At 41.1% G+C, this 18,957-nt stretch overlaps 1 protein-coding gene across 3 annotated transcripts in view; it reads right to left on the bottom strand.

The window, feature by feature from the left end:
- The window catches only part of ano1a (anoctamin 1, calcium activated chloride channel a), a 123,171-nt gene extending 104,569 nt beyond the window's left edge, over positions 1 to 18,602 (bottom strand). For 2 of the 3 annotated variants that reach the window (XM_076745164.1, XM_076745981.1), the window contains exons 1-2: positions 16,584 to 17,515; positions 8,081 to 8,235 (exon numbers count right to left, since the gene is read on the bottom strand). In XM_076745164.1, coding sequence (XP_076601279.1) covers positions 8,081 to 8,235; positions 16,584 to 16,653 — 225 coding nt within the window. In that variant the 5' untranslated portion in view covers positions 16,654 to 17,515. Of the gene's footprint in view, positions 1 to 8,080; positions 8,236 to 16,583; positions 17,516 to 18,511 lie in introns of those variants that run through there. The other variant, XM_076746813.1, reaches the window with a different exon arrangement.
- Positions 18,603 to 18,957: the final 355 nt, after the last annotated feature.

The raw sequence follows: 18,957 nt of genomic DNA, 5'->3' as shown, positions 1-18,957 counted from the left end.
TAAAGTCTTATCTTATCTTCTCCAATTTATCTTATCTTCTGCAATTTATCTTATCTTCTCCAATTTATCAGTCATCAGTTGAAATTCGGACCGAAATTCGGACCGAATTACTTGCTACAATGTGAGAGCATAGAACCGAATTATTCGGTTCTATGCTCTCACATTGTAGCAAGTAATCTGATCTGTACCTTTTAAATGTTGTGTTTATTTGTTTATTTGTCATCAATTAACATGAATTAAGCAAATAAATAATATAAACTAGGCATGGATAGGTTCAGTCTCCCTACCAAGGAGGAGAGAAATGAGAGAAATATCAGGGTCTGAAGATGACACATAATGTATGGGAATTTGTGACAGCATTAAAAGCAGCTGTTATCAAACAGTCATGTTTACATCGTGATAGAGAGACAATTACATGGCAATTACGTTGAAGTTCAAACAGTCCATTGTCAATAAATGAGTTATACATTCAGGCCGAATAGATGTGAACTGAATATAATGTAGTAATACTGAAACAGTAGGCACAGCACTGAAATGAGTAGCTTTCCAGTCCCCTTACAGCGACAGTGTCTGTGATATGAAGTATCATGAGTTGCTGGTATGTGTGTGTATGTGTACTGTATATGGCCCCCAGTCTCATCCCCATCACACACACACACACACACACACACACACACACTCGTCTTAAGTCCTCTCTCAACAGGAAGTAGTCATAGCTGCAAAAGTCATAGGTTACTTCTCAGAGGGCACATGAGGATGTGGTGGTGTATGCATCATTCACCAATAGGAGTTGTTTTCTCAACAAGCCACTGGGAAATGAGGTTCTCCTCTCTGCTGCTCTTCCATATGCATACAGCCACCCACACGTACACACACAGACAGACAGACAGACAGACAGACACACACACACACACACACACACACACACACACACACACACACACACGTACAGACACAGACAAAAACACACACACATGAACACATTTGTGAGCCATAATAAGCTCAAGGCTGAGACAAACCAGTAGTAGTTTTTTGCATGTTGTCAAATCATAGATCACAATATGTCACTGTGGAACTTTGACTTCAGTAACCTGTAAGGTCACAGCTCTATTAATAAATTTGACATACTTCTCCTAAGTCAAGGAAGACCAATTCACTCAATTTACAAAAATCACTTAGCTCTACTGGTGTCTACCCATGCAAATAGTTTTGCATTTATTTGTCCTGGTTTTGAGATGTCTGTACACTACAAGACAATTGTGGTTAATGGATTTCATTTGTGGTTCTCACAACTTTGGTAAAATAAATGTTTTAAAAAAAGGTAACAGTTATATGTCTGCCCCCAACCAATGTCCTTTTTGCTCTGGATACTCCACAGATCTCAGTGGCAACTGTTTTCGTAGTGACTATTTCTTCATTAAAAACAAACTGTTCACACTTCACTGTTCACCAAAAATTCTGCATGGCTAGAAATTGATGATTTAAAATACTTCATCTCTTGCTTGTTACTGTCAGGTTTGTTCTGTTTTTCTTAAAATGCAGACTCATTTGTACTGTATGGATTTGCACACCGGCTGTGCATTTGTTCAATAAATAAGTTAAATAAAAAAAAAAAAAAAAACTTCATCTCACTATCACTATATATGTGGTCTATTTTATCAGTGACCACATATTATGCAAATGAGCTCTAAACTCTGATTCATATGTACTGAAAATGGCCATGGCTGCTTTTCTGTGAGGCTTATAAGTTACATAGCATTATATTATTATTTACATACATAGCAATACATAGCAAATTATGTATTGTTTTGCTCATTGTTATGTTGTAGATAATGAAGATGGTGAGACATTCTGTCCACCCCTTACAATTACAGAGACCTGGCACCAACCAAATACTTCAAATACTTTTTCCTTCTTCTGCTGATAATTATTTAATTTTAGGTGATATGAACATCCACGTTGACACCCCCTCCTGCCGCTTTGCAGCTGAATTTCTCCAATTACTGGACTGCTTTAATTTAAAACAACTTGTTGATGTCCCCCCACACACCAGGAGGCACACCTTGGACCTGGTCATTACAAACTCTGCCCCTCTCACCAACCTGCAGGTGTATGACCTCCTTGTGTCTGACCACAAGGCCATTTCTATGGATTAGCCATCCCCATCCAGCCTCTCCAAGCCAAAGCGGAATATCTCTTTCAGAAACCTAAAAAACATTAACCCAGAACTCTTGGCAGCAGACCTTCAGCATCTCTCCACACACTTTTCATCAGCCGACGAAGCAGTGGACTACTACAACAGCCACCTGAGCAGCCTCCTGGACCTCCATGTCCCTGTTAACGCCAGAACAGTCACTTTCATCCGCTCAGTTCCCCGGTTCACAGATGGGCTTCGGAAGATGAAGACAGCAGGGCGGGTCCTTGAGCAGCGCTTCAAATCCTGATTTCCTGAGGTTTCATCAGAGGAGATGCAGAACATCATCAGGAAGATGAAATCCTCCACCTGTCCCCTGGACCCTCTCCCAACCGCCCCATTAAAAACCCATATCACTGTCCTAAGTCCCCTGATCACTGCTGTTATAAATCACTCTCTCCAAACTGGTCATGTTCCCCCTGTCTTAAAAAATGCCATAATCAGACCATTGCTCAAAAAACCCACTCTTGATCCGGAAGCCCTATCCATACGATCTACAATTTCTTACAATTTTTTTCTACAATTTCTTTTTATTTTTATTTAAATCCTCACTCTTTTTGTATATACTGTTTTTGTTTCTAATCTGCATTGCACTTCTGATATTAACCTTTACTGATGCTGCTGTATTCTGGAATTTCCCCTCGCGGGACAAATAAAGGAATATTGATATTGATCTTGATTTTGAAAAATTCCATTCCGGTTTCCGCCCACAGTACAGAGACTGCCCTCACCAGAGTCACTAGCGACCTCCTCATATCATCCAATGCTGGTTTTCCCTCCCTACTCATCCTCCTGGAACGCTCCGCTGCATTTGATACTGTCAACCACAGCATTCTATTAAACCGGCTCCACCTCACCTCTGGACTCAATGACACTGCCCTCAGCAGTGTCATTGAGCTGGTGATTTGTGATGGCAGATCACCAGCCGTCACAAATTTCATTCCACTGTTATGCCGATGACACACAGCTCTATGTAAATGCCACAGCAGCAACCCCACCTTCACAGTCATCCCTATCAAAACTCACCACCTGTTTGGAGGAGATAAAGGTATGGATGGAGCACAACTTCCTCCAACTCAACAGCTCCAAAACCAAAGCCATTCTGGTTGGCACCCCTCACCAGACCAAATCATCATCCATAACTAGCATCACCTTTTCTGGATCCAACATCCCCCTTTCATCAACAGTCACAAATCTTGGTGTAAAAATTGACTCCCAACTCTCCTTTGATGCTCATATTAATCACCTCCTGCAAGACCTCCTTCTACCATCTCCGTAAGATTTCCAAACTCCACCCCATTTTCTCCCTCTCAGATGCGGAAAGCTGGTTCACGCCTTTGTCTCCTCCAGACTGGACTACTGTAACGTACTTCTCATTGGGATCCCTAGCAAGAGTCTCTAGAGGCTTCAGTATATCCAAAACTCTGCAGCTAGGATCCTGACGAGAGTGCGGAAACATGAGCACTGGCTTCCCGTCTCCACTAGGATTGAGTACAAGGTCTCCCTCCTCACACACCAATGCATCCATGGACTTGACTTGAAAGGGCATTACAATTTTATTATTATTATTATTATTATTATTATTATTATTATTATTATTATTATTACTCTACAACACTTTTATGTTTGGAAGTGCATTGAAAGGTGAGGCTTTTAGGGGCCAATAGTCAGGGTATAAAAATAACAATGCTGTCGGTGTCATGTCCAGGAAATGATGTCAAGTTATGTTTAGTTTTTGTCTTGTGTCTATGTTGTCTCGTGGCTTTTATTTTGACATCCCTCTCTCCTCTCGTTTCAGGTAACTTGCCCTTCCCTCGTGTGTCTCTGATTGTCTGCCCCGCCCTCATTATCTCCACCTGTTTCCCATTACCTTGTGTGTGCGTGTGTATATATAGTCTTTGTCTCCCCTTGTCCTGTGCCAGTTCTAGTGTGTTGTTCGCGAACGATTCGTTCAAAAGAACGAATCTTTTAGGTGAACGTACTGAACGGAATCACTTCCTCAAGTGATTCGGTCGTTTCTCAGTCAGTTCAGTTGAACTGTCAGCAGCGCAGGGCGGGCAGCCGGCGAGCCGCTGCAGGCAGGGAGGGAGGGATCGCGCGCTAGTGTTGTGTCGTTGTGTACAAATGTACCTCAGAGAAAACTAACTTGTTTTTAAACTCTGATAAATTTGCCACCACAACAACTAACATACAGTAGGACACAGCATCTAACAAGTAGTGTATAAAACCCGCAGTTTGAGAAAATGCGTGACTGTCTGATCATCTCGTTGCGCCAATTTGCGAGGGAACGGTGCATATTCAGCCCAATTTGCCGAGTAGACCAGTTGAATAGCATACCATAGGACAGGACACTTAAAACATCATGATTTATAAACGAGTTTTATATTTACAAATGTGTTTGTCAAAGCAACACAGTCACAACCCTCTCGTCTCCCAGTCCTGGAAGCTGTGAACTGAACTGAAACCTGAACCGTTCAGCTGTATATCAATTCAGGAGTCGCAGGCTCCTCCTGCCAAGCACTGAATGATTTGGTGATTCGTGAACGAATCTTTTGAATGAATCTTTCTAGTGAACTGATTCTAGAGATTCAGTACATCTAAAAGAACGGCCGTGACCATCACTAACCAGTTCGTCTTGTCTATAATGTCAGTGAACCACGCCAGCCCCATGCCAAGCTTCTTGTCAATCCAGGTCTTGTATTACGTTGATACTTTGTTTAGCCTTTGTCTTCGCCTTTGCTTTCGTTATTTTGATACTTTGTTTTACCTTTGCTTATTTGATACTTTGCCTTTGCCACAGCCTGAGTCGCTTTCCTTGTTAGAGTGTTTTTTGTTCTCGTTACGGCCTCATAGTGAGTGATTTTTCATTTAGTGCATTTTGTGTTTTTCCTCGAAAGAGTGATTTTCTGTTGATACTTTGTCCTTAATAAATTGTTTGTGTTAACCTTGTCTCCTGAGTCATGCTTTTGAGTTCACGTCCAAGCTCAGTCGTGACAGTCGCATTACATTACCTTTCACCGGTTGCTGATGAGCCTGTGCATATGACACTGCCATAAAATAGCAATCTCACATTCAGAACTGAACTGTGCACATTTACCTGAGCAGCAGAGCATGTTTGGAATCACTTATTCCTAGCACCATGGTACCATGATAAATGAAAATATCTAACAATTTTTACCTATTACTATGGTAACTGTGTGGTGCCTAATCATAAAACATAATCACAACACAGAGCTGACATATTGCAATTAGAGTCTGTATGTTGAACTAACTGTACATACTCCTGACCATATGTCAGTCATAATAACACAACAAAACTCCTGTCAAAAGTGAAAAACCCTGCCTGGACTTTGACAATGCAATAAAATTGATGTCAATGTGAGTCTTAGGGAAATCATTAAATTGTTTTTGTTTGCCACATTGCTGTGTAAGCAGGTACATAAATTGTTGTGTGTGTCTCCTTTTTAATCGCACTTTATCCTGGGAATACCAGTTGCTGTATTTTGTGTCACTTAAAAGTGTTTCTGGAACGAAACTGTAATTCTGCTCCCGTTATTTCCACTTCCATCCGTGCTGAATGGAAATAACCTTTTAGAGAAGGAGAAGCTAAAGGGGTGTTATTGGTTTTGAAGTGGCTGAAATTCATTCTGGCTCCTTTTTTTTTAAGGTTGAAAAATTAAAAAAGAAAAAAAACCTAGGGAAGCTTTCAGCACTGTGTGACTGTGTGTACAGTATGTGTCAACAAAATATTGAATGAATATGTTTTCCCTGCAGACAATTTAATTTAAATTAAAATCCAACTAAGCAGTCTCCCGTGAGTTTCCTACAAGACAACTGGTCTAAGCAGGGAGATGAATTTATTGCTCATGATATGAGCTTTACAACCTACTACTCTATGCATGGGACGTTAGTATTATGTAGAACTTTCATGAACTGCTTATATGAAAAACTACATCGATATACATACATAAAATATACCATTTGTATCAATAGATTAGACTCTTGATTTATTCAGAACTGCAGCTCTCAACTAGGGATGACCGAGTACGCAACTATCTGTATCTGTTCAACCATCTAAATTATTTGTATCAGTATCTGTACTCTGAGCCTAAACGTATGTGTATGTGTGTAAGTGGTCTGTAAGACTGTTTATTTTTTAATGATCTGTGTGAACTTGGTGATTCATGCAAACATCCAGTGATGGCAAACAGGGAAATAATATGTCAGGCTTGTTCACTGTATTCTTCTCAAAAGGACCGTGTTCAGTACGAGCAAAGTTTTCAAACTGACTTTATATCACCAGCCAAACTAAGAGCAAGCAGACGGTAAAAAAAAGGAGGCAATGACCGACGCGACACGAGCCATTTTCAGCTCTGTCTTGTCAAGTGCACCGTGTACATTACGAAACAACTCGTGAGAACAGAGCAGAGCGTGAAGACAGTCAGTTACCCAATGAGGATTTTCCTTTAGCACGAGCACGGATATTGACGAGTTTTACTCGTATCATGCTCATACTCGTCAAAAATGCTTTATCCATACCAGATACTCGTCTGAAGCGAGTATCTGGCTCAACCCTACTCTCAACCATGGTTGGGACCTCTGGATCTAACCTAATTTAGCCTCATAAGTGTAACATAGCTGTCATCATTAACAAGCCTTCACAAATGCTGGCAAACTAGTGTCATTGTACATGAACAAAATATTAATTTATCTTCAGTGGCAGTAAACACAACACATGCTCCTGTCCATAACTCTTCTACAGTCACACAGCTTCACAAACTTAACCATGATAAACAGCAGAGTTATGACTGCTTCCGTCAGTTCTAAGCACACAGCGGGAGAGGCTGTTGTAGGAGAGATGTTAGCTCAGCTACAACACAGATACCCACACAAAAACTCTCTCAAACAGGCATAAATGTGTTTGTAGTGACTGTCAAAGCAACTAACACTGGTGTTGGTACTCCTTAGAGATTTTGGTCCATATTGACACAATAGCATTACTTCTTTAGCATCTCAAATTGAGATGATTTGAGCTTTGTGACTTGGTGCATTATCCTGCTGGAAGTAGGGGTTAGGGTTAGGGACGTTTAACCGATGCTCAATTGGTACTAAGGGGGCAAAGTGTGCCAAGAAAATATCCCCCACACCATTACACCACCAACACCAGCTTAAACCATTGATACAAGGCAGGATGGATCCATGCTTTCGTGTGGTTTACGCCAAATTCTGACCCTACCATCTGAATGTTGCAGCTGAAATCGAGACTCATCAGACCAGGCAACATCTCTCTGACATCAACAAGGCATTTTTGTCCACACAATTGCCGCTCATTGGATATTTTCTCTTTTTCAGACCATTCCCTGTAAACCCAAGAGAAGGTTGTGCATGAAAATCCCAGTAGATCAGCAGTTTCTGAAATACTCAGACCAGCCTGTCTGGCACCAACAACCATGCCACATTCAAAGTAACTTAAATCCCCTTTCTTCCCCATTCTGATGCTCGGTTTGAACTTCAGCAAGTTGCCTTGACCACGGCTACATGCCTAGCTGCATTGAGTTGCTGCCATGTGATTGGCTGATTAGCTATTTATGTTAACAAGCAATTGAACAGGTGTACCTAATAAAGTGAGTGTATATAGAGTCATATTATCTGAGCATTTGTCTCAGCCACATTCATTAGAGACAGGCCCGTCTTGGCTAAACACATTAGAAAGCATAGCCATGAAAATATTCAAATGTATCAAAATGAAAATTCAGTGTTTCTAGAAAACTTCACATCTATTTAGTTTTCTCTTTGAAAAATATTTCAAGGATCAACTGCCACTTCCCTCCACCTCATGCCATAACCCTGCAGTAATGGAATGATAGTAGGGATGTAGCGTCTTACTATTGACTCATTGGTCCTGGCTTTGGTGTTGACAAAGTCCACATCCAGGTTCTTCTCTTCATCAGGGACTGGTAAGTAGTTGTCGCTCCTCATCATCATGGCAGGCTGCTTCTGTTGCGGGCTGCCTGAGTGCTCACAAGTCAGGGGAGGAGAACCTGGGAGATGAATAATTAAGAGAGAGATTAATTTGGCATTAGCCATGGGTGTTATTATCTTAGAGACAGTGCTGTCCTTGTGGAATTTAAAGCTGATAAAAATTTTACAAGACTTTTTCAATATTGTAATTTGGAATGGCTGTTATAGTGAATGAGAAGAAAATAAATTCCTGCATATGTCAAGCCGTACATGGATTTTGACACAAATCCTCCACACATTCATTCATAGCAATACCCCCAGACTGTAAGAAGGTCCCATAAACTGAGACACACACTAAAATGACTTATTGTTTGTAGTTGTTTTGGGTCTCTTTCAGTGACACTGTGCAGCAGAAGGAAAATTCTGAGGTACTGCTGTTGGTTCAATTCGCAGCTGAACATGAGTATCTGTTTCACTCGGGGGATGAAAAAAGGTTACCTGACGCCTGTCCAAAGTTACCTGTCGCAGCAAATCCGCACTGAAACTCTGTGCAGATATTATACTCAATACTAGAGCACTCTATACTAAATATGGTATAAACCTGCTGTACCATCAAAGTACAGCTGCTTGAAGAAAGCCTGAGATGTAGCTTCTATTTTCTTAAAGCACAGCATTTCTGATTATAATGGATTTACTAATGTAACTATATTCAAAATAAATTTACCCCTGAAATTTTCTCCTGAAACTGCCGAAGCAAGGCGCATGGCTCTGACACTTCCAGGTATGGACAGACCTGGAAGTAGTGCTGGGCGGTATGACCAAAAATGTGTATCACGGTATTTTTCAAAATTCTAACGGTTTCACAGTATATGACAGTATTTTTTTTTTCTTTCATCTGGAAGGCAGATGTTTTAACACAGGTATGTCCAGGCGCTCATTTGGGCGCATCCGGGCAGAGTACTGTTATCTCGTCCAACCATACGAAGACACTCCTCTGTTGAAAACACTTTTTCATCTTTTTTTCTGCTTGCTATTGTTCTTATCTCTCATAAAAAGACGAAATGCAAATAAAACAGTAAAATAACACCTCCGGCTGCTCAACAGGGTTCTCTGTCAGTGCTCTGTCTATTCATGTGTAAATGAGAAGGAGCGGTGAAACTAAGTGTGCAGTTTCACCGGTCAATAACTCAGTGACCCATTGGTCAATTTTGATGATCGATACCTCTATCAACCAGTCAGAGTCATGAGATCCGAGGGGCAGCACCCAAATTCACCATAGTAACACCAATGACGATCTTGAAGGAAGTAACCCCAGAGATAGTATATCGCATGAAGAGCGCTCCCTCCACTCTAGAAACCCCCTCTTTATGTAAACAACCAGGACCATCACGGTTGATCTCAAACTAACACAGAGTCATAGGAGGAGACATTAGCAGTGTTTTTACGTGCTGGAATATAACTTTTGAACACAAAACAGCACAGGTAAGACATATTGTATAATTTAACAAAGTTTTTCTGCTACTCTTTGGCTGCTAGCTTGCCGAGTTTCCATCGCACAGTGAGGAGGCAGACATCTTCGTGATCAGCAGACTCTCTGCTTTCATATGATATCAGGCTTGTGTGGTTTGTGTGAAGTGGTGAAATCAGCAGATGCTGTAAAGTGGACATACTCTATTTTCGTGTTTTCGTTACATGCGCATATAATTTATTGCTGTATGAATATGTTTTGTTTGGGTGGCAATGCTTTGTAGTGCCTTTTAGCTGAGTTTCTCCCCGTCATTCGGATATGCTACAAGTTAGGATTGGTGCTTAGCGTGAGCATTGACCGTCTGAACTGTGGGCATCTCACGCTGCCCCCTGTACAGGCGGCACTTGTATTAAATGGGTTAATTGGTACAAGTCGGGGATTGCAACTTGGCTGAAATATTTTCTGCTCGGTATTTCATACCTGGGATCCACTGTCTTGATCATCCGCCTGAAGCCTTCTTTTTCTGCAGTGTTAAGTGGGCCCATGTCTTTGGCTCGGTGGATAGTGATAGAGTTAGTAATCTCGATCCATTGTTGCTTTTTCTGTCGTAGGGATTCCCTCTAGTAAACGCACATGGAGGTGACATTTGGCTCGATTTTTCTTTTGCTTTTCCTGTGTTACCTGCTGAAGTGGAGGGCCCTGATCTTAACTGCATACATTCTTGATATTCCAAGACATGCTTGCGGCTAATGTGGTGGAGCAAAGTGCTCGTGTTGCCGGCTCCGGCGACAACTTCCCAACAACACTTGCTCTTTTTTTTTTAAACCAAAAAAACAACACATGGCTCCTCTTTTTGGCACAAGTTCTGTCATCATGTTCTACTAGTTATGCAGCTTTAGTTTCAGAACTTTCAATGTCTATCCCATCCATCTTCACCGTAACGTAACACCAGAGCACTAGATTTTACCCTCACCACACCCCGTACCATGCGTGTTTAGTAGCACTGACAACAGTCCATCTGAAACAGTGTCACACAGCGCAGCGTTCCAAATGTTGTGCATTCACATACACCGGTGTGGCGGTATATTAAAAATTCATATCATAACAAAAATATACACCGATATTCGGTATGAACTGGTATACCGCCCAGCCCTACCTGGAAGGGTGTCTTAGTTTCCTCAAGCCAGTGACACCACTGGCTAACTGAGGCTAACTTGACCACCAGTAGTTCCTAGTAGGCGATGTTGTAATTCCACTCCGCCGGGGAAGACGTTGTGAGAAGAAGGTGCCACGGAGTTCCAGTCACTTTGGCGAGCCTTTCTTCAGAAATCTATGAAGTTATCAGCCACCGTCTGCTCCCATTGGTGAAAGCTCAGAACAGCCTGTGTTGTACTGTCTCCTTGTGACCCATAACTGAACACCTTAGATAGCTACACTGCGAAGTCCTGGTGTGCCCCTCTCCCACTTGGCAGTTCCCCAAAGGTGGGCCCTCCCTGTCAGGTGGTTGATGGTGAACGCCACCTTGGCTTGCTCGGAGGTGAATGTGTGGGGCTGTAGGGCAAAGAGTTCATCAGGAAGGCATTGCAAGTCTCCTGATCTCCAGCGTAGCATTCAGGGGTACCCTGAATCTCGGTGGAACCTGCGTTTCTGGAATTTACCCTCACGGGACTAATAAAGGAATATTGAAAGGAAAATTGAATTGAATACTCCCTCTGGGTTTATTAACAGGAGGAGGCGGAATTGTGACGGGTGACTGGACGGGCTGCTGCTGCGAGTGCCATAATGGCCTAGTTTCGCTGGGGGGTGCCCTCAATCCTCTCAAAGTGACTCACTTGGGAGGTGGATCTTGCTGGGTCCATGACTGGCCAGATTGTACAGTAATGGCGGAGATAAGGATCCAATTGCAGTTCCACTAGAACACGGAAGTCACACAGAGTTTTAGATACAAGGCTGTCGCTGCCCCATCTATCAGTGACAGTGGTGAGGCTCAGGAATTGTTTAGCTGACCAAACAAGTACCAGTCACTAATAGAACTTGATGTAGGAAATACAGGACAACAGATGTAGTCGAACACCGAAGGCTAAGGTATTTACCAGGGACCAGGCAACTGGGGATAGTCAAAGGCAGGCAGGTCCGGTAACAAGAGATCAGTCCGTTCAGACACACTTGAGAGTCTTGCATGCTGCGAAGAACAATCTGGCACTGATTGTGTGTGGGAGAGCTGAGTGTGTAAAACAACTGACAGAGCAGGTGCACAGATGAGACAACAATGGCAGCAGATAAGAGACTGAGTGGATGTAACTCTTTTGGTCACTGAGCCTTTGCCCACTGAGCTGCACTTTTCTGGAATAACCTGTCACTGCACATTCAGGAGAGTTCTGTTGATATTTTTCTGTTCACTGTGATCTCTCCTCATTTCACCAGCTGGGAACCCAAATCACTCACTGTTCCATTATTTCTTGTTGACAAGTAGCTCAGCTATGTCAGTCCTGTTATGGTTATTATATTGTACAACCCAATTTCCAAAGAAAGTTGGGACACTGAGTAAAATGAAAATAGAAACAGAATGTGATTATTTGCAAAACATTGAAAGCCCATATTTAATTAAAAATAGCAAAAAGATTTAAACTGACAAATTTTATTTTTGTTTTTGAAAATTATATTTTCATTTAGGGTTGCATAGTTGCTGCGCCTGGCTGTACTCTCCAACAAATACTTTCAGTTCCATAACAGTCAGGGGGATAAAACTTCAAATTTGTCCCTTTAAAATACACATTTTTGTCACAAGATCATTATTAGTGTCATTGCATTTCTGGTCTTTTGGCTTTCATAGTGTTGAAGGGAGAGTTCCAATAATATGCATTTTCACTTTTACTGAGAGTTGAGTATTGACTGGCTGCAATAGTATTTGCTTCTTTCATTAAACTAAAATATTTCCATTATTGTTATTACTTTCAAACTAAAAATGTTAATGATAATAAGTCATTTGTGATGGGATCTGGGAAAACCAGTCACATGTCAAAACTTTACCTTTTGGAGATTTTAATATCACCTAGAAGCTCTTTTCAGAGCTGTTGTCATTATTTTGATATCTGGTTTGCATCAAGTGTTATGATCACTCAAAGTCAGCTGATCAGTAGGATTTTTTGGAGAAGAATTTTGAGAAAAACAGGTTTAAAGACAAGGATTCTAAATCAGAACGCAACCAGCTAACTCAAACTCTCTCCATCTCTGAAGCTTTGACATCTCTCTCTGTGTGTCTCATAGCATCTGACTGAGGCGTCAAAATAATGTTTTGATGATTAGGGTGACCAGATGTCCTGCTTCGTGTGGGTCAGTCACGCATTTCCATTACTTTTCACACGTCCCACAAATTGTGACGTTGTCGCAAATTGTTAGCGATACTGTCAATCATAATTCGCAACAACATCACAATTTGTGGGATGTGTGAAAAGTAATGGAAATGCGTGGCTGTCCTGCACAAAGCGGGACATCTGGTCACCCTAACTATGATAGATAAACCATCTTCGTAGGCTGTGTGGACGAACACGTTAGGGGCGGATTTCACACGCTGTTCGTTTTTCATTCGTAGGAGATAACAACAAACAGCGTGCCTAATTTAAACAACGTTTTTAACATATTAAACAAGCGAAATATAATGAGATATTTTCAGGAATGATAGACAAGATGTTGTAAAATCATAATTTAATGAGAACCCAATTTCACCAATATTTTGACTTTTGACCTATTTTCATGTTTTCCTGGAAAAGTGCCGGCGCGACATCCGACGGGTTTTCCCAGATCGCATCACATTTAATTTCTTTCCAGTGTGCAAGACTTTCTGAATCTCAATTTCCAGAAAAACTGGTGTCAAATAGTGTATAGTTAATGAACCAAAACACACAACCACTCCAGCACTATTTTCTTCTTTGTGCCTTCTTTAATGTCACTATCAAAAGCAAAAACTGGGAGAAACTAATACAAGACAATACTATGAATAGTATGTTGATGTAGTAAAAAATCTGGCTCTTTTGTATGTCTTAAGCCTGCTGTTAGAAGGAAAAAAAATATTAGACAGCTATTTGAGGGTACCAAACATTACAATCCGTTGACAGACTGAATGTAATTGCCCAGTTTCCTCTGATGTGCAGTCCTTGTCACTGCTAAATGTGCTGTTGGCAAGTAAGAGCTACCAGTGCAGTGAGATAATATCCCTCTCTAGCGTACTAACACATGACCAAGCACAAGTACTGTTGCTATGGCTATCAAAATTGAATACACCTTCTACAATTACTTCATAAAATTGTTGAGTGGATTTCAAAGGTATCCTGTTCTACAGACAAGCAGAAAGAGTTTTACCAGGAATGACCGAGTAGTTTTGAGACACTATGAGTGAGACCACAGCTGAATGTACAGTATTATAGCCATCATGGCTTCTATCCTGCATCACAATGGGTGCCAGGGGCTGGATTTCTTTTAGAGCCTTTTAGAGTGGCAGATGAATGCAAAAGTTTTCAATGAACCAAAAATACTGTTTTATGGCAAATGTGGCCTTTTTAAAGAAGCATAAATACAAGTGTTATTTCTTTCGAGATGGCATATCAAGGTATCACCAGGGTCTTGACCTCAAAGCTAAGAGGTAAATACTGGCTCAGACAGGATGGCGCTTCAGGTGAAGCATGCAGTAAGCATGAGAGAATGTGTTTGCACAGTATATCAACTTTCTTCCACTGAATAAAGCATTTGATACTAGGCTAATGGTGCTCTGAGTTAGTTGAGTTAGCTTGCTATGGCTTGTTTTCACAAATATCTGTAATTACATAGCATGTTTTAAGCAAAGTACAATGTTATAAAACAGCTATATTTTGTGGTTTGTAATATGCACTTACAGGTATACTGTAACAACATAATCCTGCCCAAGAATTGATATCATCTGTCAAATGCTTTGGCAGAGAGCCTGCATGTGGCACCAGGGCCTTTCACCTCATGAGCTGTTTTCAATGTAAATCTTTGCCACTATGACTAGACTACCAGTTTGAAATCTGAATTCAGCTATGTACAGACTACGTTGTCATTTTATTATTTTATGTCCATTTAAATATGCACACTCTGTGTTTAGGAATTTTACGTTTTTTTCCAAAGATCATGGAATAATCAGTAATTTTTTAGGTGCAAGCTAATTAGAGCAGAGATTAAATGGAAACTTCCCGTGGAGAGATATTATAAAAATAAAAAAAAAAACAAAAAAAACAACGAATAATCATTTGTCTATTGCCTTGAGAACTGGTAGTGGGAACACAAAATGATGCTTCAAAAGCCAGGAATCTCAATACCTGCTGAAATATTCCATTGACCAGATGAAGTCAGAGTGAAATCTTAGGACACCCATCAATCACCCATTACTCTTGCCTGTTACAGAGGGTTGGTTTACAGCGAGTGCATCTTAAAATGGGGATAAAACAGGACGTAAATGCATGCAAGTTGACTCTAAGGGTAATGTTAGCTGACAGTCTGTTTACACAACTATCAACTCCAGTTTGCACATATCAACCACAAATATTTGTGCCACATGTGACAAAAAGTGGTCATTATTTCATAGGAAAGAGGAGAGTGCTGCATAATTTTATGAATGCGCATTTGAGCACATATTACCTTCCTTGGGAAGACAGCCACAAATCATCTGGTTGACATATATAGAGTATAGCATGGGATAATCAAATCAATGAGCTCACAGGGCAGTACAAGGTTGGGAAATATGGACAAATATTGTGATAATTACTGAAGCATTATTTCCTTGTTGATTCACTTCAGAACTTAAGTTCATGTTCATGTCTGCAGCAATATTTCATATTAACAATGGATTAAATGACTATCTTATGTAGAGATGAATTACTACCTAACCCTATGGTTCACTTTAGCTCTATGGAGCATCTACAGTCTTTCAGCAAATTGTTTTGGTATTAGGACACACAACTTTACTGTTTCATTCATTCATCTTCTATACCTGCGCATCCCTTTCGGGGTTGCGGGGGGGCTGGAGCCTATCCCAGCTGGCAATGGACGAGAGGCGGGGTACACCCTGGGGCAACATAGACAGACATGGACAATTTAGAGTCACCAATTAACCTAATGAGCATGTTTTTGGTCTGTGGGAGGAAGCCGGAGTGCCCAGAGAGAACCCACGCATGCACGGGAAGAACATGCAAACTTCACACAGCCCTGCCCGACCCGGGCAGAGACCTCCTTGCTGTGAGGCACGCGCACTACCTGCTGCGCCACCGTGCCGCCCTTTGCTGTTTCACATCCAGCTAAAACTCACTGTACACCCCTGGCCCAGCATAGACATCATCACAGACAAGCTGGTGAATAGAGTAGAGCATTTAGCAGTTATGGAGACAGGAGTTGGTGTCGACCAAAAAATGTACTGACATTCATTGGGTGGACATTCCACTTTTATTAAGGTAATAATATGTCTATAATGTTTACAGAATGTTCTGCTGCCCCAAGTCGTTAATCAAAACCAAAAAACAATAGAGCTCCAAATATTGTTTATGAAGGCAAATATAAAATCTGAATTATACCTTATTGATTTTTGCTCGGTTAAAACAACTACAGGAAATAATTTCGATACAAGCATGTTCAATACAGGAAATAATTTCGGCATTAGCATGTTAAAATGACCATCATGTGTATATCAGTCAAACTCATCAGCGCCTTCATGTAAAAACTAATGAGATTAACTTCAGGTTAGCACTGATATGACGGTTCCGACCATGCAATCCTGCTGGGCACCCACGTGCGTTTTACACCTAAATCAACCCGGATTTTAAGGACAAACAGAAATTGCGTCCAAGCACATGCTACGCTTAATTTTCTGTCTTCATTTTAACGCGCACAAATCACCATGATCATATTTAAATATCATAATTTTAGATAAATTTGCGAGAATAAAGCGCTTACCGGACTTCTCTGCACTATCGTGCTCCTTTAAGCTCCCAACAGCCTCATCTCCTTCATCTTCTCGCTCCATTGGGTTTAAAAATGCGCTCGGAGTTCTTCCTGAGACCCAAACCAGACCCACAGTAGTGTCGTTCACTGCAATGGCATCTGTCCCTGCGTGTGCTCCGTGGCTTCACAGCCTCCTGTGCTGTTGCATGGAAACGGTGAGCAGAGAGGTATCGCTTATTCTTCTTCTTCTTCTTCTTCTTTTTTTTTTTCGTTTGTTTTGTTTTTGTGGAAAGCTGATGAGACCACTGTCAAACTGTTTCCTGTCGAATTTGTCCAAAGGCAACTAGTTGTCCAAATAACACGATTGTGTCTACAGAGGATATTTATCTCAATGAGATGCTTACAGGGGCTATTTTATGTCTAAAGAAATGATGCTGCCGACAAGACATCTGTCAGAATTAGACTATTCTAAGCTAAAACACGTCTCATCAGTGTGTGAACGCTCCCTGTCTAAATGGCATTATCCACTTATACACAACAGAGCTATAACGCGTAGGGAAGCTCTGCGAAAATCGTGCCAAACGGTCTAGAATTACGTTGCATTCATTTCCACAGGAAAACATGGAAATGTGCCTTACCTGCCTTACCTGCCTTACCTGGGCAAATTTCCAGTTCGTAAACTCACATTAATACCGCTCCGCTCATCTCAGTCATTCCCGCAAGATTTGTTGAGTGAGTCCAAATCTTGGGACACTCAATTCATATGATATTATATGAAAAATGTTTTGATTTTTTCTGCCAATGCTTGATTAGAAAATTGATTTTGTAACTTGAGAAACTGGTTAAAAATATTTGTATTCTTCAAAATATAGATAATATTTTGATAGACTATTTTTTCATCTGGGTGACTTGAGTCTTTCTTCTGGATTCCGGAGAGACCTTCTGAACAGCAGCAAGCTGGTGCTATGAAGCTTGTAAACGTTCTCATTTCCTACGTGACCTGAATGCCTCATTGTTCTCCAGCTCGAGACAGCTGGTGCCGCCCACTCGCTCTAGGGTCTTCCAGTGGGCGCGAGGTGATCAGATCGCACAAGCGAAAGATGTAGTGTTCTCGCGTAAACATAGATCACATCACAGGAAACAGCAAGGAGAGAGTAAAGGACGCATAAATACATATTTTTAACGAATTTACACGTAGCAACACAAATTATTCGACATAAAGCAATCATCTAAGTTCTGATATTTTAAATGCCCTGCTTTAGTGAGCGGATCGTATGGAGAACAGCTATAAATGTCTTAATATCGGTTTTACTACATGTCCCAAAACACCAACGACAAAAGGAAATGTTTTCTTCAGTAACCGGTTCCTTTCTCCTCATCTCCACATCTGACTGCCTGCATGCTGTCAGTTGCGAGGACGCGCTCCTGGCTGGGTGAGTGAAAGGTTGAGCACTTAACATTCATACTGCAAACTAGCCTTCCCCGGCATCTTCTGTTGCCCATGAAATGTACACTAATCCCCACACACCGAACAACCGATGAAAAAACATGGCTCGATGTGATCGATGTTCAAACACATGGGGAATCCTCCGAATTCAAAAAAGCGCTCAAGACAAAGAGTCAATCAAGCTTTATGCCAGCATGTAGAAAACCACAAATGTTGCCTCTTGATTTCCACATTTTTAAAGTGCAGCAATAATAATAATAATAATAATAATAATAATAATAATAATAATAGGAAGAAGAAGAAATATAATGAAATGTAAGATATGTGTGTGTGTGTGTGTGTGTGTGTGTGTGTGTGTGTATATATATATATATCTCAAAAGAAAAAAGCTGTACCCAGCAGCCATTTACCTCCAGAAGACACAAAAAGAGAGTAACCAAGAGCAGGTTTAGGACTAAGTAAAGCCATGTGTAGCATATGAAATGAATATTACCTTTTCTGGGGAGTTGAGGAGAGGCTGTTTCAGTAGAAGGTAGAAAGGAATAAGTGCAGATCTTGACCAGGTAACACTTCCCACTCACCTGTGTGCAGACGGGTGGAGGAGGAAGTGCTTCTGGCCTTGTCAGGTAAAGTCTCCCCTCCCACACAGCAGCTCAGGGAGAGCATGAAGTCATTGGTGGATTATGCAACGTGACCATGTAAATACATGAGACAGCTGATAGGCCAGGAGCCCAAAGAGAACATATTCTAAAATAAACCTATAATATACAACCCTTTAGAGCTGGACATGTGCGTGTGCACATTATTTTGGCAAGCGATGTGATATCTGCAGTTATTTCTTACCATTATGTACTGTTAATGAACCCAGGCAACACAATAGCCAAGCTCCCAACAGGGAGTCTCCTTAAGTGAGACAAACATTCCCAAACAAGCATGTGT

The sequence above is a fragment of the Chaetodon auriga genome, chromosome 1 (genome assembly GCF_051107435.1).
Source record: "Chaetodon auriga isolate fChaAug3 chromosome 1, fChaAug3.hap1, whole genome shotgun sequence".
Taxonomy (NCBI): Eukaryota; Metazoa; Chordata; class Actinopteri; order Chaetodontiformes; family Chaetodontidae; genus Chaetodon; species Chaetodon auriga.
Note: the sequence above shows the minus strand (reverse complement) of the source record. Positions and strands in the feature narration are given on the sequence as shown.